Genomic DNA, 23,430 nt, shown 5'->3' with positions numbered 1-23,430 from the left:
ATTAGTTTAGGTGGGGTACAAGGCAGTTCCAAGTTTTCCCAGGGCACAAAGTTTTAATAGAAATAAACCTTGGTGGTGGGGGAAGGAAGAGAAGTATTAAAATGAGATAATTAGGCTAGAACAGCAGAAAGGAAGCTCACACAGCAAGGGGCTTTCCAAGAGATTAAACCTTTAAGCTTACATATTAGTAAATCATTTGCTATGCTGAAGGAGCAGAAAAAGAAGAGCTGCAACTTAGCTATTGGAGACGAAAGGAAATGGTATACAAAGGACTATGGACAATAGAATTAGTTTGATACTAGAGGAGCTTCAGAACTAAAGAATTTGTCCTTAGAACAAGAGTTTGAAAAAAATGGAACATTCCCCAAGTTTCTTCATTTAATTGATGTAAGGATGGTAGAGAATCTATCAAGAACTTTTCCTGAATATACAAGAATACATGGATAACTAGTGGTAATTACAGCATTTGTCTTCACTGCAGTGATCATTTTTTATATATTTATTTTTTTACATAGACCAAAACTCACCTTGTTTTCGCACTGTAGTTTTAACCTGCAGTGTACAGAGCCAGACCTATCAGCCTTTTATATACTACTTTCAGTGAAAAAAACTACACAAAATATATGAACTCAGCACTTTATTTGATGAGTGCAAGCCCACAATTACTCCAGATTAATTTTCTGAAAGAACTGAATTCATAAATAACAAGTTAGTAATTCATTTAGAACATAGGTGACTTAGAGCTCAGGTCCATCTTGAATCAAATCCATCCCAGTTTTTACAACTCATCAAGAAAAGGAGTATTTCCCAAATTCCCAGTAGCTGCCATTGATTTCTTCCCACTTACAAACTTCTTTGCAGCCTGAAAATAAATCAGGAAAGTGGATATGAGGAAATATTCACAACAAGATAGCTGATGCTACTCATAGCATCAGCTTCAAGTTACGAAAACAAAGAACAAATCCTGGCACTACTATAATATACCATCATGTAAACAATCCTCCTTTTGCTGTATAAACCTAATTTGTTCTAATGCAGCTGCTCATTACTTTATAATCTAAACAGAAATGGCAGATCAACAGTTGGGTATAAAAGGCGTAAACTCTAAAAATGGTTATTCCTGAAATAATTATTACACCATAAAATACAGTGTCTCTCATTACTACTAGAGCTATTGCTAGTTGCTGCTGCAATACAAATAAGCAACGACTGTGAAAAAACAAATTTTGTATCTCAGAATTTCTCTTTATGATAGATTTTTAGAAATTTGTTTCACGTACAAGCAAGAAGGTAATGTGCAGCAGCAACAAAGTTACATCAATTTATCACCGAAAACCTAATTGCTTTTTTAAACACACCCATTATCCCAGACTCAGGCAACCTAAAAACCTTGACACAGAATCACCCACACTTGAACTAATATGAAGTTTTCCAAGAATATTAGCTGGCAGTTTTGGTAAATTTAAGTGAAAAAGATGAGAATTTTACATAATTCACAGCTACACTAGTTTTACAGTGTATTGGATTAAAGAGTCTTCTGTTAATAAAGTAAGTGAAGACATCAAAAGATACCCAGCTGGGATTTGTAAATGAGCTGCCTTTTCTATTTTTAAAGATAGTATATGTGTGTGTTTATAAACATCAGTTTTCCATAAAAAACCTGACACAGTGATTAAGTAGATGCTGACACATACTTACATTCACAACATCAGCAGTGGCTACAGAGTCGATTTTTTGAGCAACAACAGATGGGGATGTGTGTGTGCCAGAAACCAGGGACTCGGAGCCTATTTCATTCAGTAACCCTTTTGAGGTCTCCACTGACATCAAATAGTTGGCTTTCAGCTGATTTCTGCCACCAAACAAAGCATCAAGAATGAGTGTAAGTCCTGCTATTACCTTCCCCACCACCCCATAAATACAATGAGGTTTTGATCCTTTTAAACTCTCAAGACTCCATTTTGAAAGGTTTTCCTTTCCTAACAGGGAAGGATTCCGTGATTAGGAAAGAGGCACTGTGAACAGACCAAGCATAAAATGACAGGTACTTCAACACCTACTGCCTCCCCACACAGTGAGAAAATCTCTAGCTCAGGATTTGTTTCTGTCTGAAGTAATTAATGCAGTCAGACAAACTATCAAGTTTAAACCTAATTTTCTCGTCAAAACCAGATGCATGCAGAGCAATGTTGCCCTAAGTGACAAAGCAGCAGTGAATGTAAATGGTCAGGCTCCTCCTGTAATAGTTCCATGTTTTGTTAAAAGACAGTGAATTCTGTTTCTTTTGTTTCTTGCAGAATCACTGTTACACATGAAAACCTTATTTTTATAAGCCAATCCTTCTATTCTGAAGACAGAAAGATAGAAAACGATTTATTCTGATAGCACATAATTAAGTAGCTTGGTGTTTCTGGTTGAATTGCCAGACTCTGCAAATAGAACTCATTGGGTTTGGGGTTTTTCTTTTTCAATAAAGGAAAAAGAGGAACACAGGAAATATATGAAGCCATTCCAGAAGGAAACGCCTTAAAAAAAAAAAAAGAAAAATAGCCACAGCAGCACTGTGTGTAACTCCCTAATACCAAGCAGCTTTGTTTAAAAAAACAAAAAGAACAAAACAAAAAACCACAAAACCCACAACACACAAAACAAATAATGCCCAGTATAAAAGTCTAGAATCCACCATTTAGCTACTAGTAACTAAGGCAGAACCAATTAGGCGTAGGCTATCATATTTTGTGTAATTATGCTTTACATGGAGTCTAAGTATTTTATATATGCAACAGACAATATTTTCATTTTGCTACTTGAGTCTGTACTATATTGTTGTATTGCACAACTGCAATTTTAAAAGCTCAGTGCAGTTTAACACCACTTGGAGACCCCCTCCCCCAAATATTCCTAGGGGCATGTATTTCAAACACTTGGTGTAACATCACTAATTCAGTGCTTTACACTTGCAGACCCTCATTACTCTTTTTCTTTGAAGATGGCACAGATTGCTTATTATAATTGTTTTGGGAATTGCTCAGTGTAACTGTAAAGGGAATTACTTAAATAATTCAATTTAGGATTCTAATTAAAATATATCTTAATACTACAGAATATGATTAACACGACAGCATCTGCTGACACTTGCTAATTTCTTACATTGAAACAGTCTTCAGAAAATATTAACACTTCTCTACCAAGTTTTTATTAGGAAATAACACTACTGGAGAATCAGTGCAGCTTTGAAAAAGAATATTGACAGGGGCTCAGTTTTAATGCAGGACTGTGAGCAGTTCCCCATGGAAATAATTACAGGATAAGCGCTGCTGTCCAGAATAGTCTGAGTGTTTGACAAGTAGCTGTATGTTAAGAAACTTCTCTTTACAGCACATGAGAGTTCCTTACACACTTACTTTGCCGTTGTGACATCGGCATCGGTGACACCGCCCTGAGCAACTGCCTTTACCTGGTTCAAAGCAGCTTTAATGACCTGAGGAAAATCAAATCATTTAAGATTTCTTCCCACATTACATTTCAACATGTTATTTCTTCTATCTGACATCTTGGAAACTTCAAGGGAAGAGCAGCTGACAATGTGAGGATTATCTGCCTGAACACGATTCTGAGCAGTTTTATAAAAAAACTAAAAACAGTGTAATGAATGCCCAAAAATGCATAAAAAGCAGTGTGGATTTTAACTGCACCACAGCATTACTTTATATGGTCTCACCATTTTTCATGAAAGTGTTCAGTTCTGCCAGCTTCAAGAGACAGCATGTTCTTCATCATATACTTAGGCTTACAAATGTAAATCAGCAATTACAGTCAGCAATTCAAGGCATTTTACTAACTCCAGTTCATATTATGTATCTGTCCTTCCCACAAAGCAAGTCTCATTCCCAGTTTACAGAGCTAAGTCATAACTGAACATGCAGCATTCCTATACAGGGAATCAGATGAATTTCCTTTCTTTTTTCTTTTTTTTTTTTTTAAGATGAATCAGTCACTATCTCAAATCAAAACACTACTTTGAAGGTCATGTTGTTAATACTTAAAGTCTAATCAGCAACTCACCTCCCCAGCATTTGGAGCCTGGGATATGGTATAAATCCCAAAGAGCCCAGAATCAGAGTAATTAACATTAAATGCGGAAACCTGCAAAACAAACATTATCATCAACTGTTTCAAGTATCAGAGTAATTCAGCACCAAGCATAGGAAAATAATTACTATTAGGATCTAAAATACTGTAATTCAAGAAGCTAAAGTCCATTTGTGCTGAGGAAAGATCAGACTGGAAGCCCATCACTGATACACTGTAATATGTGCAAGAATGAACTAAGATTCTAGCTAAAGGTAGAAACCTCTCAAAGATTATTAATACACATTTTACTTAAAAATCAGAGAACAGTAATCCTTGGAACTTACATCAAATGGCTGGCTGGTTGCTTTAGCAACACCCTGGGTCAATTTGCTGGTAACACAGCTTCCCCTCTTGACAAGGGGCCCAGCACCTAAAACGTACTGAAGGACACTGAAGGCATTTGCTTCTGTGCTCCCAGCAACAGCTCCTTCTGTTACAATAGCAGCATGGACAAGGCTATCCCCGGTCTGTTTCCTGATTTCTCCTAGAAATACAACAGAATAAAAGGTAATACAGTGTTGAATTAGAAACTACTGTACATTCAGCGGCACATAAAAGAAGTATTTCCCTTTAACGAGAGAGAAGCCAGGGCCTGAAATTACTGCATGTCCACTCAGGAAGGCAGCATGAGGCTGCAGGTAATTTTAAAAGGTCCTTTACATTCAAAATTTTTCTTGCTAACACAAAACCAGTACCTTAGTATACCTTATTTGAATGTGACCCTAAACCATGCAGAGTGTGGGATGATAAAACTCCACATAACAAATTCCCAGGAAAATAGTGTACCTTCTGTTCATAATAATGCTTATGTTGGCTTACAGAAACAGAAGTTATTCCAATCCAATATTAAATGTTGGAAAATTTCTTTTTCCCCTTCATGTCTTTACAGAGACATGTGAAACTCCAACTAAACAGTAGCTGTTAGTAATGGTACAAGACACTGCTCTGAAAGAGCTGAGCATTGTTTTGACTTACCACATTTAACACATCTTCCCTAAATAGAAATCCTACCTCCACTTCCTGACAGCCCTTCATCTACTCTTACAGGAATCTTACCAGAACTGCCAAGAGAAACCATATGCCAGCTTGTTTTTTACTTTATAGAAAAAATGATGTTGCAGGTACAACTTTGTTGAAGAGCTGGGTTCAGTTTTATCCCAGAACTTTCAATGGTGGAAACTTCTGCTTATTTAAACAGGATATGCATCTGAACTGTCACTTCCAACACCCAGCATTTAGTGCAGCTGTATAGTTTTCAGTTGTAACTTTGAATACTACTACATTTATAACCAGAAAAGTCAGTCACTCAGAATAGATACAAGAAACATCCTTACCCCCTCTATAAACAGCCTTTGCACCAGGAGCACCTGCTCCACTTCGGATATTTAGGAATTGCTCTGCAACTTGCTTTAAGGTAGAGTGCTTTATACCTGCAATACAACAGTTACTCTGAGTAATGCAATGACATTGAAAAGCTACAGCAGTTAAATAAAAGTGTTTGAAGCCTATGGTAACATTTTGCTTGTACAGAGAATTCAGATTTCTCCAGCAGTTTTCCCACATGACCTGCAGCATACATTCAGGAACATACATACCTATTCCTACGAGAGCAATTCTTGAACTTGTGAAATTGTTCTGTACAAAATGGTGAAGCTGCAACAGTAAATTCATATTTTAGGGTATTTTGTTTAAAGAACAAAAATTGTGTGTGTTTCTGACATAGCCCCTTACACTTCTTAAAGCAAATTCCAAAGCTTCCAAAAGGAACTGTCTATAGAATATCATTTTATTTCACTCCCCAGTGACAACTACAAAACCCTTTTATAGAAGAACACCTGCATTTCATTGACAGCCTTACTGTCAACAGAAAGCCACTGACGTTAACCATCTAAATGCAAACATGAGTTCTGTACCCAGTACTAAAAGCTGCACGGAAATAAATTATTTTAACACCAGATCAATAAGGTAATAAATACTGATGGTACATATACTAAATTAATTTTCTCTCACAAGTGCCAGCATCCATTCCTGACAAAAAACTGAAACAGATACGTAACACAATAAAAATAACCCTACCTGCTCAGAAGTAATTTTTCCAACTCTGTAGTCTGGACAATACAAGGGGTTTGCCAGAGCATTTTTATAAGCTGCAGCATGCAAGTTTTCCAGCACTCCTGAGAGGAACAGAGTTTCAGATGATTAATGTAAGAGCCACATGTAATGAAGATTATGAATGAAACTAAATGGAGGAGAGCTGTGGTCCACTTTAAGGACCATAAGATCTGCAAAAGCAGGTCTGGAATAATCCAATTCATATGGAAGTTTCATCCAAAGCCTTGGGCTGGAGCAATCTGGCCTGAGGCCTTCTTTTCTTCTGTAACTTATTAGAAAGAAACCAAACAAACTAGTAACTTTTATATGCTCAACACTTTTTGGCTTCAACAGCAAGCTATAAATGCAACCAGTGTTTAGAAGGGGAGCAGCAGAAAACAAAACCACACTCCAATATCCTTTTAATTAATTTCATAATCATCTTCACTGTAGGCATCCCTTGTTCTTGAGGAAGAACGGGCTCTCTAGAATACTATTTGTAGCTTTGTGAGGTGTCTCATCTATCCCTCTACTCAGATGAAGGATGCTAGTGTCTTCAATTCCCTTCTCATTAGTTTTTTTTTGCATTCCAACAGCATTCTAGTAATTCCTGTTTGATATTGTCCTTGTATTTGTTCATACTTTTTCCTCAAGAGAAAGATTCTTTTCTTCATAGTTCTGTTTCTGAACTGTAACTGAAAATACTGCATTACTATGAAAACCAACCTGCAATTGTATAAATTAAAGAAAAAAAAAAGATTGTGACTAATTAAAAAAAACAGTAGCACTTCAGTATAAGCCCGAGATTCTTCCAACATTACACTGTCACCTGCAATGGGTTACAAAGGTAAACATGCTTCAGAGTGGTACAAATTATGTTTATTGTGTAGAACTACCTGGGTGATCTTGCATGACAAGAGTTAGTAACACAAGATATACTGGATTAGGCTTGATCTGACTGAGGCTTTGTGTTGTGTTTCCTCTTTGTTTTTCCTTAAACACACAAATCTAAATTTACAATCCTAAAGCTGGAACCCATTTTCAGTATGATGAAAATATATATTGTTTTTATACCAAAATAACCATACAAAATTTACAAGTCTTTTGTAGGATACTGTTTTCACACCCATGAGTAATACCTAAATACAATTTTCAGAACACAAGCTTCTGCAAATACATTGTCAACAACAATCATGACTTGCACATTCTTTGGCTGTACTCGAAAAGAACCAAAAATGTAAAAGGGAAGGTGCCAAGGAGAATGGTGTAAGCTGTCTTCAGCATGTTACTTGCTAAATGTTACTACAGGCTGGAAAAACCTGTGTATTAAAAAAAGTTCCAAAACAACAGAAAGACCATACCTATCAACAAGCTGAAAAATTAAATGGTCATGCGACAGCAAAAGGGAAACTATTTTTTTCCACTTTTTTTCCATTTTGAAGGAACTCCCACAGAGCCAATACCATGGATCAGAAAATACACTTACCAGCTTGGGGATTCTGAAGTGCAATTACTTTATCAACTTTTAATTTTGGCTGAAGATCAGCTACTTCCCATGGTCTGAACTCTGGTGCTGTGGTGACATTCAGGAGATACTCCATTACGGTATCACTAGATAAAAAACATTACAAAGGCATTAAACACAAGTAACGTGTACTTCTTCTGCAGTTGAAAGCAATTCAAACTAATCTGTAAGCAACACATTAACAGCCAAATGCATCACTCCAGCCAGAGCAGTTATTAGCACTGCTGTACAAAGCAGGATAATTCAACTTCAATTCTGTAGCATTTGTATGCTCGGTAACATGACACAGAAGTTGAATATCAATATAGTAATTTACTGATTTATTACAAAAGCATGAGAATAGATATTCCTCCCACCCTGTAAAATGACAGGTCTTCACTACCAAGCAGTTTGTAAAGAAGGCAGTAATTCCCTTTATAGCCCATCCAGATACCTACACGTAGTCTCGCAGACATTCAACAGAGTAAGCCATTTTCTCTCTTGTTGCATGCACACTACATGAGAAAAAAACCAAAATCCATTTCAGCAAAGAACACAGAAGTGGATTTTCACACATATTCCCCATTCATCAAATTCATCAGCAAGATACAGACTGGAATAACTACTTAAACTTAAATCTGTTTGGGATGACTGTTTAAAGAAGTGATAAAACACACACACAGTACAAACAGGCATAATTAAAACTCACATTTTCAGTATTCAAGTAATAACAAATGTCTTGTGACCATCAGAATTTAAGATGCCACAATAATTCAAGGTAAAACAGCAAATAAGGCTGAATAGCAAAACTTGAAGAAAAATGTGTGTATGTACTAAAAAAAGCAATTTAGTAATTACTCTCTTTGGGCAGAAAACACAGTTATCATGTCCTTTTACTTCAATGTATTTATTATTGACAGGACCAGAAAAAGGTAGAGTCTCAAGTCATAAAACACTATTTTTAACCACATTCTAGATAAAAAGATCTTACTGGATGATTTCAAGATACACTAGAAGAAAGCAGGCATAGTGAGATCCCTCTTATTTCTCTTACTATTGTTTTCTAGGCTTAAAACCCTCAAATCACGAAAGCCAACTACTGTCTGTATGAGTAGTATCTATTCACAAAAGATGAAGGAAAAAATGACTTTAGGAAGTTTATTCTCAAAATCTGAAAAGGCAGAAAGAAAACTAAGCTTTCTAGACAAATTATATTTTTTCCATGTGCACAATATTTTATTTATTGAAAAGTGTTTTTAAAATACAATTCATGAGTGCACCCTTGAAGCTTAACAGAACAAAAAGTACAAGATGTTCCTTAACAACATTCAGTATTCAAGTACCACTTCCCTGCTGAGCTTACCCACCTACACATTGTTGTGCTTATTGTCTTATGTTTCCTTTAGTCACAGAGCTCATTTGCACCTCACCAACACAGATTATCTTTCTATGTGGCTACAAACCTCAGGCTGCCCCCAACAGCTTCAATGCCACGAGTGATCCGGAAGGAGGAAGCTCCTTTAGTAGTCTATTAAAACAAACATAAAAAAAGGGCAACTTACAATTCTAGCTATTTATAGAACAGATTTTGTGTTGATGGCAGCAATAAGAAAAACTACTCAGAAATATTCCCCACATGCCCAAAATCGAGTTTGTATCAGCCATGTGAATTAATTTTCACTGCAGCTTAAATAAAACGAGTTATTGTGTATAACTGAATATAGATATACTACACATATCTAGTTTAAGACACCAGAAGAAAGCATAATTATTAATAAATATTACTTCCCATCTTCCAGGAAGCAGTAACATTTCTCCTGCATTGAACCACATAACCAAGTGCCACTGTATGTTGTTCTCCACTTTGTAAGACCTCTTACATTAAATTTTACCATACCAGTTATCTTTGCAATAATAAATCTTTGACCATTTCACCTACTCTCAACATAATAACAAAGGCCATAAACACCTACCAAATTAGATGCAAGACGAAGCAGGTGAGCAGTTCCCAGGTTACTGGTGGTTTCATATCTGCTGCCTGTTTTGATAAACACACCAATTCTTGAAGTTGGAGAGAAGTTTTCCAGAGATGCAATAACTAAGCCATTTGGTAATTTTGTGATCTGTATTAAAAACAACAAAAAAAGCGCTTTGTTTTCATTCAGTGTAAGTACTATCACAGCTCTACTTTGACTGAGTCAAAAAAAAATAAAAAGAGAACAAAACAAACCAACCCTGTATTTTTATACTGACCTCAAGATCCTGAGACTCTGGAGATAATTTCACTTTTGCTGCAGTTGCTGAGGGTGAAACTTTAGGAGCTACTTTAAGTGAGTAAAATCTCTTCTAGGGGAGAAAGCATAAGAGAATGGATTTCCTTAATTAGTTTATCACATGTTTCCTTATATACTGAAAAAGAAACTAATTTTAAATTAGAAATACAATGAAGGACTTCAAACACTGGAGTAAAAAGAGTGATTCCCTTGTAATTCCCCTGATTATTTTTTACATCAGTCAGGCCCTGTGCTATGACTTACACAAGGACTTTGGAATTTCAAGAAATAGCACTGTAAGAATGCTTTCCTCCCCTCCTCTCTTTGCTGCTGTACAGTGGGAATCTCTCTCAATCCTATACAGTCTGCAGGACACCTGCAGAGCAATTAACTGAACCAAGAGCCACAGCAATCCACATATGCAGCACAACACCTTGGAGGTCACTTTAAATTCCTTAGGTGTAGGCAGTTCAGCTCCCGAAGAGTCACCTCAGAGCTCCAACCTGTCTGCACTGACTGCTGCATACAAAGAGGACACGAAGGCAAGTCCCCAGACTGCAGTTTGGACCTGTTAAAATGGGTCCAGAGGAGGCCATGAAGATGATCAAAGGACTGGAGCACCTCTGCTACACAGACAGGCTGAGAGAGCTGGGGGAGTTCAGCATGGAGAAGAGAAGGCTCCAGGGAGACCTCACTCCAGCCTTGCAGGACCTTACCTTAAAGGGGCTTTTAAAAGAGATGGAGAGAGACTTTTTATACAGGCAGACAGTGACAGGACAAAGGGCAATGATTTTAAACTGTCAGAGAGTTTAAACTAGATTTTAGGAACAAACTCTTCCCTGTGAGTGTGGTGAGGCACTGGAAAAGTTGCCCAGAGAAGCTGTGGATTCCTCATCCCTGGAAATGTTCAAGGCCAGGTTGGATGGGGCCTGGAACGACCTGGTCTAGTGAAAGGTGTCCCTGCCCATGACAAGGGCCTGCAATGAGATGATCTCTAAGGTCCCGTCCAACCCAAACCATTCCATGATTCTAGGATTCCAATAACCAGACGCAGTCCTTCACACGAAAAAGGTGAATATCACAAAAGCCCTGCCTTCAGCAGCTGGCAACAGAAATGACAAGACTATGGATTTCAAATCTGAAATGATATTACCTTCCACCCACTTTAGAAGTTGCTTATACTAGAAAATTTACATATTACTCTTGTTTTCCCATTAAAAAATAAACTAATTCCCATACATCTCAAGGTGAAAGCCTAGTGACAGAAACACCACTGCGCTCAGCTGTAAGGATGCCAGTGATGTAATTCCCATTGCTTTATCAGAGACTGTCCACTGTGAGTCTAGGAAAAACTCCTTTCTTCCCCCTCCAAGGATTTGGTAAGACACTTAGTTTTAACCTCTAAGTCTAGTTATTTATGAACTACCACTGCATATCTAAAACTGACCCAAATACACGCTGTCACTCAGAGGTCATTCTCCATCCCACTCGAGCGCATTCGCAGGCGGGATCCAGCACAGGTTCTACCCCAGCTGTCCGCCGGCTCCATCAGAGCCTTTGAGCAGGACAAGCCCTCTGCCTCCTGCCCGCCTCCGGGGCACGCCAAGCCCCAATGCCAAGGGCACCACCTTGTCCCAAGCAGCTGAAGCTTCTCCAGCGCGGCGGGACCGCCTCCCCTCCCCTCTTCCCGTGCCCCGTCGGGCGCTGCCGGGGCGGCTCTGGCAAAGCCTCGGGCGCCGCTCGCTGCGCGGCGCTCCGGGCCCGGCCCGCGGCCTGTCTGACCTTCAGCCGCCGTCCCGCTCCGCCGCCTGCCCGCCCGGCCCGCCCCCAACCCTGGCGCACGCCCCGACCCCGCGGGCAGCCCGGCAGCCCCGCTGCCGTGACCGCCGTCCGCCGCCCTCCGCCCGGCTCGCCGCCCCGGGCTGGCCGGGGTCAGGCCCGCCCGCAACCGCCGGGCCCGGACTGCGGCTGTCACCGCCAGCCGGGCATCTCCCGCACCGCGCACGACGCGCGCGGGTCCCGCTCACCGAGAGGGAACGCACGGCTACCGGGAACCCCTTCATCGTCCCGCGCCCCTCGGCTCGGCCCCGGCCAGGACAAGATGGCTGCCCCAGAGGGAGACCCCGCCTTCCCGGCACGCCCCGCGCCGCGCTGACCTTCCAGCGAGCGAACCCCCAACTCTACTGCTCCGGCGGGACGGCGCGCCGGGAGGCAACAGCGCCGCCGCGCGGGCACCGGGGGCTGTGCGCCTGCCGGGGTGTCGCCCCCTCCCGGGCACGGGGGGCCGTGACACCCTGCGGGGCGCGGGGTCCCGGTGGCGGCGGTCGCTCGGGAATGTGCCCCGGGAATGTCCCTCCGGAACGTGTTTCGGGAATGCCCCTCAGGGCGGTGCCTCGGGGCGCGGGCCCCGGTGGCGGCTGTCCCTCGGTCTGTCCCTCGGGGCGCGGGGTCCCGGGGTGGCTGTGCCCAACCTATGTCGGGGCCATTCCGTGGCGTTCGCAGCCTCCTTCCCCCGAGCGCTGCCTGGGTAAGGCGGGACAGCGGCGGTGCCTGCGGGCGCGGCAGCTCCCAGGGCACCGGAGCTCCCCTCGAGCAGGACTTCAGACGGGACATAGCGGGGTGCCCGTGGTGGGCGTGGGGCGCGGAGGCGGAGCCGAGAGCGGCGGGGCGGTTCCGCGGGGCGGTTCGGCGGCGGGGCCGGCGGCAGCGGGGCCGCCCCGGCGAGTTCCTACCGGCCGTGCGGGCGGTGCGCGGTGTTGCAGTCTCGGAGTGCCGTCGTCCCGTTCCATCCTGTCCCGTCCGCCCGGTTCTCGCCATGGGCTCGACTCCGCCCGTGTTCATCGGCGCCGAGGAGGTGGAGAAGCACCTGCACCGCGCCAGCCTCCTGCTGCCGGCGCTGGAGGCCGCCCTGGCCAACTTCTCCGCGGGCGCGGCGGGCGGGGTGGTGCAGCCCGTGCGCACCGTGCTGCCCGTGCCCCGCCACGGCGGGTGAGGGACACCGCGGGCTAGCGGCAGCGGGGGTGGCGGACTCGCGGCGGGGAAGGGACCGGGTGGGCGGATTTGGAACATCAGAACCTTGGTGCCGAGTTACTGATTAACCGGCTGGTAGCGGCGTGGCGGGCACATCCCGCTGGCTGTGGGCTCCCGGGATAACGGTGCGTGAGTAACGCGGGTAATTCTCCCCCCGAGGTACCTCGGAGTCATGCCCGCGTACAGTGCTGCGGACGATGCGCTCACAACCAAGTTGGTGACTTTCTATGAGCACCTGAAGGACTCCTCTGTGCCTTCTCACCAAGCGACTGTTCTCTTGTTTGACCCCAGCAATGGCACTTTGAAAGCTGTAAGTCTCGTGTGTCCTTCTGCATTCTTCTCTGCTCATGCTGTCAGTTCTCGCTTCTGCTTCTTGGAAGCTGGAGCTGGTGTAAATTGGCCTGAATTTACCAACATCATCAGTGTGTCAAATCAGGATTTGGCCTAAAGCTGCCTATGTTTCCTTTGTGTTAAACTGTACTCACCGTGCTATTATTTACTGCTGCTCGCGATTTGAATCTGATAGCTCAGAGGGGAACTGGAAGAGAGAAATGATCAGGAAAAATTTATCTTGCATTTGAAAGCAAAAATACCCCTTACCTTGTGGATAAAGAGTGGATCCTGAACCATCTTAAGTCTCAAATTGAAAGAGATTTACAATTTGCATTGCAGAGAATAGTATTCAGATTGCTTTATTTAAAGAATTTAAGAATTTTTTTTAAGAACAGTGATGATTTGCATTGTACTTTAATAATAATGATTTATTAAAGGGCCAAAACTTATCTTGGGTTTTTCTACCAACTGTGTGGGCTTTTTAAGACCCATAATTAATATGTAATTTATATTATATTGTATTATATTGTATTATATTATATTATATTATATTATATTCAGTAGCTAATGCACATTGAGGCTGTAGTGTCCCATGTGTGATACACATTTAAGGAATTCCGTGGTTCCCTGTCACCCCTCTGTACAGACCAAGACAGTGCAGACTGGGGAACCACTGCCAGCTTGCACTGGTCCCTGGTATTACTGGAGTGCAGAGCGTTGGAGTCATATCCATCTATCCCCTGCACTGGAGAGCCAGGGAAGTGCAGTGCATCAGGAGTTGGGTGAGTTAGAGGTGGCTCTTCTCTGACCATTATCACTCCTTTTGTGCTGATGGAATGACAGGGAAGAACTGGAACAAACAGAGAATCTGCCCAGTTTGAACGTTACTCTATGGTTTGTGGTTGCTATAATAATAATTGCCATCTTTTACATGTGTATATGTTTTATGTCTGTAATACCACATCATTCACAAATTGGATGAAAATGTTTGGCAATTATTCATATTTTCAATGTTCATGTCAATCTGTTTGAATTTTTATGAAGGTCCTGGATGGCAGTGTCATTACAGCAAAACGGACAGCTGCAGTTTCTGCCATCGCTACCAAGGTGTGTCTTCTGTTCTCTCACGTGGGGCTTGGAGTTACAAAATAACTAGAAGGAATGATTCAAATGGCTTTTCATCCAATACAGCTTTAAGTTAGATTTATGACAATGTATGTACTTTCAGGGAAAACTTAAGCTCACTGTTTTGAGTCAATCATGTCTGGCTTTAACACTTTGCGTGTGATTGGAGAAGGACCCGAGTTACATTTTTGTGGCTTCTATTGCATGCTCTTCTACGAATTTACTGAGCTGTCTTTCTCTGTAATTTTCTTTCTTTTGTGTTTGTCTTAACATGCCCCTTTATGGCTTTGGGTGATGTAGCTGTGGTGATATATTGAATTTTATTTAGATAGATGCCTTCTGCTGTCAGGACAGGACAGGTGGGTTGCACTGGACCTGTGAAAAGAGGGAAAAAGCACATTTCCATTTCTCTTAAGATAGATAATGCCCAGTATAGATGGATAACTTGTCCAGAGGTGTCTGTCAGTGTCTCTGTTGTCACTGGAAGATGTCCAGATGACTGTCCCTGACCATGGCCATAAACTTCAGTGTCTGAAGGCAGGTGAGGTGTATCTGGCTGTGTGTTGCTTTACATCACCTCAATTTCAGTGGGAAATTGTTGTGTTGGAATACTTTTTAAAAAGAATTTTTGGTTTTTGGTTGGGCTGCTAACAGCAGAAAGAGAGCAAGTGACCATGCATTGCACAGGAGGGTTTTAGCCTTCACCTCAAAGGGTGAGGCAATAAGAAGAGGGCCAGAGCTGAAAAATACTGTTGTTTGTCGCCCCTCAGCTTTGGACCAGAATAAAGGCTGATCTCACTACTTTGTGAGGGGCAGACTTCATGCCAGGGTGACTCTATCCATGGCAATGGAGCTGCGCTGGCATAAAATTGAGTGAAGGACCCGTCCCCAGGAGCTTCTCCTGAACCAAAGGACAGAATGATTTACAATGAGCTCCTTGGACAGGAGGTTACAGGACCTCATCCATTTTGGCCGTTCTTTATTGGGTCAGTTCTGATGGTTTTTATGCAGTCCATGCTGGCTTCAAAGGAGCTTGGCTGCTGAAGGTACTTCAAGATCAGATCCTTCATTATCATCTGTTGTTTTGGGAAATTTTCAGGAGTGTTTGAGTTTAGCTCGTGTTTGTCATCTTGTCCTCTTTATGGCATTTGCTTTTCAAAGACCCATGGTCTTATGCAAAGAACCTTTGAAATCAGTGCTTCAGAGTCTTTAAAAGACACACTAAAACAAGTTCTTGTTACTGGAAAATGGGATTAATGAGATTTTTTTTCCATTTGTTTGAAGCAGAATAAACCTTGAGAGCCTAGACTCTAAAGCTTTTTAGACAGGACTGAGTGGCCACAGCAAATGCATAAACAAGGGTAGGTTAGGGCTGGACTCCAGCAGCCCTGTCTTCTCCTTTGCCAAGTACTGGTGAATCACAGGCAAGAACTAAATCAGAAAACCAAAAGCAACTGTAGGACTGAATTGTATTATTTGTTCCTCAGAACCATCCCTGTTTTTACAATATCTGTGTATTATGGCTCTTGCCATGCCAAGATATGTTTGTGGTGTGATTTACGGCTTCAGTGAATTCAAAAAGCTGTTTTAGTGTGGGGCTGCCAGAACCAGTTTACCTGTGCAGCTGCCACTCTCAGTACTGATGGTTTGTGGGGTTCTGAGCCCTGCTTTTAGCCAGTGCAGAACATCAGCACTGTGGTTTTACATTCAATCACCCCCAGGGGTGTGTCAACACTGGAGTGTGCTGAGGCTCCAGAACTTGCTGTTCATGCTGTTGCATCTTAGATCTGAATTTCAAGTCAGACAATTCAACACTGGAATTAAGCCAAGATGTGTTTTGGTGCTATTGATGCTAGCTTTTGCATTAAAAAAAGCCCAATATATATAGTGATTATTGAATACTTGTTTATATACTTTTCTGTTGTTTAAAAGGACTAACACTACTGCTTTCTTTTGTAGTATTTTGATATGTATTTTTAATGCCTGTTAATATATTGTTCTTGCATATTCTCTTTTGTTTTTTTTTTTTTATTTCTGATACTGTTCAGTTGCTAATGCCAGCTTTTGCAGAAGTGCTGTGCATTTTGGGAGCTGGTGTTCAAGCATACAGCCATTACGATATCTTCACAGAACTGTTCACGTTTAAAGAGGTAACAGACACATCTTAAGAGGATACATTTATCTGTCTCTGTAATGTTGCAGGATTCATTATAAAAAAATTACAGGCAATGAAGTTGTGTCAGGTCAGGCTGGGATGGAGCTCCTGTTCCCCCGAGCAGCCCTCACAGTGCTGTGCACTGGCAGCTCGAAGGGTCTGATAACACCCCAGTGTTTTGGCTACTTCTGAGCAGTGCTCACACAACATCAAGGCTGTCTCTCCAACATTTGTTTCTGTTCTATTAAACTGCCTTTATCTCGACCCACAAATTTTTCCATCTTATTTTCTCTTCCCTCTCCCTGTGCTGCTGGGGAGCGGAGTGATAAAACAGCTTTCTGGGCACCTGGTGTCCAGCCATGGTCAATCCACCACAAAAGGTTAATCATACTTGGTTCTGTTTCTACAGAACCCAAGAAGAACTGGAGCAACTGTAGAATTTCTTGTTCAGATGTTGGTATTTCAAAAACATAAAGGGTTGGAATCAAAGTTGTTTCAGATAGCTTTTTGTCTGAGACGATCCTACTGTGTATGCCATGCTTGCATAAGCTTTTTGTGACTTTCCCTTAAATGTTTTTTTTGGAAATATTTACATTTTATAAGAGCAGCTCTACAAGGAGCTGTTATTCTGCCATCACAAAACAGGCATTGCAATGTTGCCAAACACTCATGAAATTTAGTCACTTGTATGATAAGACCACTAAAGGGGAAAAAACCCCCAACCCTTAGGATACGTTTATCTACTGAAAACTTAAACCAAGTGTTCTGTTTCAGCAAGGAGAGATTCTCCAAGTTAATCTGTCTTTGTTTTGTTTTGTTTTCCGTGTTTCTCTCCGTGAAGGTCAGGATATGGAATCGCACCCAGGAGAAGGCTCTGAAGTTTGCCAGTTCTGTCAGCGGTCCCGTGCGGGTCTGCTCCTCTGCCCAGGAGGCAGTGACAGGGGCTGATGTGATTGTGACAGTCACTATGGCAACAGCTCCCATCTTGTTTGGAGACTGGGTGAAGCCAGGTGCCCACATCAATGGTATGTTCTGTTCCCATGGTGTCCAGCATGTGTCCATTAGCACGTTGTTTAGCATCACCCTCTGTTGAAAAACAGTTCTCTGTGCTTCATGGAATGAATGTTCCTTCCATTTTGACTTTTCCATTTTAGCAAGGACTGCTTTTCCCAGCCCTGTCTTCCTGGAGCCAGAACACCTGCATAATCCAGCAGGGGATTTTTGCTAGAGCATGGGATTTTCTCTTTTCCCATCTGCTCTTTTCTCTTAGTGGTGCATCATCTTTGCCCTCATGTTGTCATTATTCTCACCTCGCTCTCCATTTAAATAACCCACATGAATGTGTTATTTCCTAAGTAGTTACTGCTCATTGTTATATTTCCCTGGTGGTGTCATCTTTTCTTCCACCCATTTTTTAAGCTCCTCTATTTGTTTCTTTTGGGGCTGATCACACCAATTTACTTTTCTGCTTGAGTTCTGAAAATGCAATAACTGATAAGAACATCATCATTTAACCTCTAATTATAGTGAAGTTTGGGGGGTTGCTTTTTTTTTGTTGCCTGCCTTGTAATGATGTTGCCACACTATTGTTTGGAGTCTCTGGACATGCCCTTGTTTGTTTATTTTTATTAATTGTGCGCCTTGTTCAGATGACCTTGTGCACTTTCTAGATAGCATGGTAATAAGACAAAAGCAACTTCTCAAAGGGAACAATTTGAGGTCCCACATTCCAGCAGCATCCTACCAATTTTTTAAACTCAATTTAGTCCTTTGTCATTGAAAGTTGCTGTCTGTGTTATGTCATGGCACGGAAGCCAGAAATACAACAAAATCAATTAAGGTCCACAGTTGCTGAGGCGACACAGACACAAAGACCTCTCTCCTTTCTTTGCCTTTTTTTTACCCTTCCTTGAGGCATTTTTACTGTTTGAAGAGGCATTTGACCAACATGGAATTCATTGTTCCGTAACAGTTGACATGTAAAAATATCTGAATATAGTATAACTGGGTAGTCCTTTTAGTTTTTGTTGGGTTTCTTGTTTGCTTGTTTTTTAAGCCCATAACAAGTTGATAATGATCTTGGTACTGTGTGTAAAAAGTTAAGCTCCATGATTTGTTTTCAGTTTCTCTGGGTAAGTGATAATCTAATAAAGGTGTGTAAAATTAATTTGGTAATGATCTGATGAAAACAAGGGTACTAGAGATAACAGACAAAGGGAGAGGACTTTCTTTTGTCTCAGCTACTCAGACTCTTTTGACAAGGATATTTTACTGACATATCAAACGTTGTTTTGTTGTCCTATCAATCAGTATTTCTCCAAGGCTAACACTGTATATTTTGTATATTACATTTCAATAGTAACGTCCATTGTTACTTCACACGTGTCTTTTGAAGAAAATGTGGTTTGAATTTGTTTTAAACATTGCTCCCAAGTTCATCAGTTTTGTTACTTTAGCTGTTGGAGCAAGCAGACCAGACTGGAGAGAACTGGATGATGAGCTGATGAAGAATTCTGTTCTGTTCGTGGATTCCAGAGATGCTGCTCTGACAGAATCAGGAGATGTTATTTTATCAGGGGTAAGACTTTCTGAAATGATGGGCTTTATTTTTGTGACAATTGACTTGCATTTGAAATGAGTTGGTATTGATGATGTCCTGCACTGAAACCTTTAGGGCATCAGATGTAATTGTTAACACTTTCCAGGCAGGGGTTGAAAGATAAACTGGTTTCAAACTGAGACTGCTGTGTCTGTGACCAAACCATGCAACCCCCGTATTTACCATTACATGGCACCATGTTACAGTAGCATGTTTGCAGCATTGGCTTGTGATGATAACAATGTATTGCTGTTGAAAGACCTACTTCTCCTGCAGTGTTTGGTTATCTTAAGTGTTTTCAAGTCTGTTTATTCAAACCTGTAACTTTCTTCCCATGAGATTTCAGTGTGATTGACACTGAATGGACCAGCCCAAAGAATGGACCACACAAGCCAAGCAGACAATGATCTGCACAGATTTGCCAGCAGGGACTCTTTGAGGTTCAGTGGAGTTTTCTTTTTCTCTTTTCATGTGTCTGCAGAATAAATATGATTTACACTTTTGAGGTTTAACATAAGAGCTCCAGATATGGTAATGTGTGTGGAATCCCATGTGTTTTGTTGGATAAGTAACAAGCTATCCACTGTAAAAAACCTTGCTGGCTGAGGAAAGTCTGCCAGCTGTTTTTCTTTGAAAACCATTCTGCTCCTCTGATTTCTGTCCAGTTTCTATATTATTTGTCTGAATGCTGATCTGCTTCACCATGGAAAGTAATCACTTTTGGGATGCAGCACTGGAGGAGTTCTTTCTTTTGAAGTCACTCAGAAGAAAAGGGGTTTTTTTACTCTTAACATACATATGGGTATTATGTTTTTGTATTAATATGTATTTTCTTCACAGGCAGAGATTTTTGCTGAGCTGGGGGAGGTATTGAAGGGTACAAAACCAGCCCTGCCTGAGAAAACAACAGTGTTTAAATCATTGGGTAAGAACAGCCCCTCCTGTGTACAAGTCTGACAGAAAACAATGCCTTGTTCTTTATTAGGTCCCCCATGCGTGGGAAAGCTGCTGCTCATCTTCAGAACGGCTGTGGCAGTGCACTGCCCACAGGAACGTAGACTGTGATTTGCATTTTCCCTTTTTATTTCCCTTTTTATTTATCTAGAAGGATTGATGTAATGAAAAGTGATAGGAAAGCAGGCAAACAATAGGAAGTCCATTTTCCATTTCACAGTTGTTCAAGACATGACTGCAGCATTTATTAATAGAGCTCCAGCCCGACTGCCCCGCTGTTCCACCCGTGGGGTCTGTCTGACCTGAGACAATGTGACAGTGTCCTGTGGGGCTGGGCTTTGGGAAAGGGTGGCCCTGGGGATGAATTACCATGCTCTGAGCTACATGACATCTCCAAAAGGGCCCGGTTGTGATATGAACACTGAAAATTAAGATTCCTACTGTTACATTAACTTCTTACAGCACACCCAACACCACATGATGGCTATGGACTTTGAATGTAGCACTGTAGGTGTTTGGGATGGGAAATAATTCCTGTTCCTGTCCAGTTAGATAAGCTCCTGAGTGTTCCTGTTCCCTTCTGAAGCTAAATTATTTGTACAGCTGAATAGCTGTTTGAAGGTGACTTTAATTCTTTTTCAGGGATGGCAGTTGAAGATACAGTAGCAGCAAAATTTGTTTATGACGCGTGGTCAGCTGGTAACTAAAGAGAGAAGTCTACAATGCCAATGAGGCCAAGAAAATAGTTTGCACTTAGTTTCCCTGAATCCTGTGTTAACAAGGAAGGCACCAATCCTATCTGAATGTGGCCCTTCTAGAACATTCAAGAAGGAAAAGTAAAATTTCAGCAATAGACTAATTTCTCAAGTTTTCTAATTTCAAGTGTTAGATACTTGCATTATTGCTAATAAATGTCTCTCTCCTGTAACAGCAAGTATTAGATGTTTGCAGTGACACTAACAAGGGTATCTTTACATATTTTGGTATCATTCTGGAATCAATGCCTTTCCTCCCTGATTATTTATGTAGCAGAAGCTTGTGTGTAGATTTCATGGTTTTTAGAGGGTTGGTTCATTCTGGTGTAAAATGCATCAGTTTGTAGAATGGACTCTGGCATCATATTTACCTGTGAAGGTACTTTAAATGCAACTCTGGGTTTCAGTGCTACAGTGACAGTGACCTTGTCTTCAGCCTCCTGGGAACACAGCTCAACACTAATTCCTGGACACACCTTCCCTTCCAGCTCACACTGGAAGTCACCATTTTTATCCCCCCTTGCCATCCACCTTCCCTAGCCCTCAGACTCAATGGTTTTTCACTTAGGAGCACAGTTCTGAGTGAGGATTTATGTAAATAACCATGCCTCCATCCAGTTAGGTTTCTGCTCAGTGCTTCCCTTAGCACATGCCTCGCTGGGATATTGCCATTTTCATATTGCAAGGAGTCACACAGAATGTGAGGACTAATATGTGTGTTGATTTATCTGTATTCTCTAGGGAGATTTTGCTATTAATCTATGGTGCCTCTAAGTTCTTTTTCTAAGCTTCTTGAAGGAACCACCCAAACTGATTTCACGTATACAGGCAAATATTTTCAGTTTGGCTGTGCCATGCTTCAATTGCTAATTGTTCCATTATCGCAGATATTAGCTGGGGCAGGAATTTTCATGATCCTTTCCTGGCAGAGGAACACAGTGACATAAGGAAAAGTTCCAGTTTCGTGCTGTTATGCAACTGCCTTGCAAAAGATTGAGGATCTGCTGAAAAACAGCTATTGCCCTGGAAACAAATTCCTGTCTCAGGCTCACGAGTTTTGCCTTGTGAAATTTTATTTCCATTTGCATATTATTTCATGCAGGCTATTAAGTGTTTCTTCGTGCTCTGGAAAAGTTGGATGACAGGGCATTTTATAACATGCCTGTAGAATAGAGCAGAGCAACAGGAAGGAGGGTCAGAAGCAGTTGGCATTAAAGCCCTGGAGGGTGCATAGGTAAGTGTAGAAGAGGTTAATGAGTACAGTGCAGGTGTGATGTAAACAATACTCCCAGTTACAAGCCTGGTGTAAGCTAGTTGGAAAATGTACTAAGTGGCAGAGTTTGTAATTTGCACAGGTAGCGTAGAAAGGTACCAGACCACTAAGTGAGTAGGGCTGAAGGATGTTTCCTGTGGATCCAACGTGAACTCCATTGATCCTGTTTATTCCATCAGAAGGAACAACAGAAATTTCTCTATGAGCTTTTGCATTTTAATTGTAGCAAAATTACTCTCTGTTTTTACATGTCTTGTTTCTTCTCTGTCATTTCTGAGGTGTTCAGAAGTGTATGTGTTGACTTAGTTTGTTACTTCAGTGATGCAGAACTACACTAACTTGAGGTAAACATGAAAGCCAGTGATGTTCCATTATTCAAGAACTGTATGGAAACTTGCAGTTAATAATTATGGCAGTATTATCCCAGTTCTGTGCCAGTGTGACACCAGATTTGTAATTTGATGTGTTTGGGAAGAAGACAAGTCCAGTTTATTTTCACATGTACTGTCCTACAGACTATGCACTTTAAAGAGTAAATGGAGCCAGTCCAAAGACCTGGTTCTGAAAACCCACACTGTTCTCAGCCTCATTGGCAGTGGGAGATTTTGGGAGCCTGGCTTCAGTGTTGCACCTCTGATGTCATGAAGAGGATTTGGTTCAGTTACAATGGAAATTGCTTGAATGCCACCTTTAGATTTTTCTGAGGGGAAATAATAGCATCAATTTCTATGTTTCCTTCTCTTACAAATTAGTGGATTATGAACTTGTGTAACTTGCATTTATATTAAAATCAAATAGATACTGCTGGTTTTCTTTGACTTTCATGTTGTTGTTCATTACTTTTCTGGTTTGTGGCTGATTTATTTTTCCCCCATTTTTTTTCCACAGGGCTACTTTATACCATCCCATAAGAAAAGGGTTAGCAGTATCGCACTTTTTTAAATTAAAAAGTATAAAAATAAAAAATTTATTCAGTTGCCTAAAAATAAGTATCATATGGGGTGCTCTGGGGCTTCTTACAGTCTCTTGATACAGTTTCTGGAGGACAAGGGACGCCCACAGGTCTGGTGCTGTTCGTTTTAGCTCCAGAGTCACTGCAAATACCTAAGGAGATGCCTGAACACTGAGGATGCCTGTGGCAACTGAGTTATTTATGTGCAGATGGTCTCTGCTGTTCTCTCTGGTTGTCAGAGGCTGCAGATGA

The 23,430-nt window shown here is 41.5% G+C and overlaps 2 protein-coding genes across 3 annotated transcripts; one reads left to right on the top strand and one right to left on the bottom strand.

Annotated features, from left to right (window-relative positions):
• Positions 1-620: 620 nt before the first annotated feature.
• On the bottom strand, positions 621-12,137 carry LOC104685057 (cytochrome b-c1 complex subunit 2, mitochondrial). 2 transcript variants are annotated; one of them, XM_039560044.1, is made up of 14 exons: positions 12,030-12,137; positions 9,983-10,075; positions 9,703-9,852; positions 9,193-9,257; positions 8,188-8,244; positions 7,712-7,836; positions 6,211-6,308; positions 5,730-5,787; positions 5,469-5,564; positions 4,419-4,618; positions 4,066-4,146; positions 3,405-3,481; positions 1,699-1,852; positions 621-862 (listed from the first exon to the last, which is right to left on the bottom strand). In XM_039560044.1, the coding sequence occupies exons 1-14, from the start codon at positions 12,063-12,065 to the stop codon at positions 779-781; spliced, it is 1,374 nt and encodes a 457-aa protein (XP_039415978.1). In that variant the 5' UTR covers positions 12,066-12,137; the 3' UTR covers positions 621-778. The 2 variants fall into 2 exon arrangements, with proteins under 2 accessions (XP_039415978.1, XP_039415979.1); XM_039560045.1 differs by having other exon boundaries at positions 9,983-10,072; positions 12,030-12,135.
• A 193-nt stretch (positions 12,138-12,330) lies between these two features.
• On the top strand, positions 12,331-23,044 carry CRYM (crystallin mu). The gene is made up of 8 exons (XM_039560043.1): positions 12,331-12,990; positions 13,192-13,342; positions 14,410-14,472; positions 16,539-16,640; positions 17,487-17,670; positions 19,102-19,223; positions 20,085-20,169; positions 20,841-23,044. Exons 1-8 carry the CDS (start codon positions 12,350-12,352, stop codon positions 20,903-20,905), a joined length of 1,413 nt encoding a protein of 470 aa, XP_039415977.1. The 5' UTR covers positions 12,331-12,349; the 3' UTR covers positions 20,906-23,044.
• The last annotated feature ends 386 nt before the right edge of the window (positions 23,045-23,430 follow it).

The sequence above is a fragment of the Corvus cornix genome, chromosome 14 (genome assembly GCF_000738735.6).
Source record: "Corvus cornix cornix isolate S_Up_H32 chromosome 14, ASM73873v5, whole genome shotgun sequence".
Classification (NCBI taxonomy): domain Eukaryota; kingdom Metazoa; phylum Chordata; class Aves; order Passeriformes; family Corvidae; genus Corvus; species Corvus cornix.
This window is presented reverse-complemented; position numbering and strand designations above follow the sequence as displayed.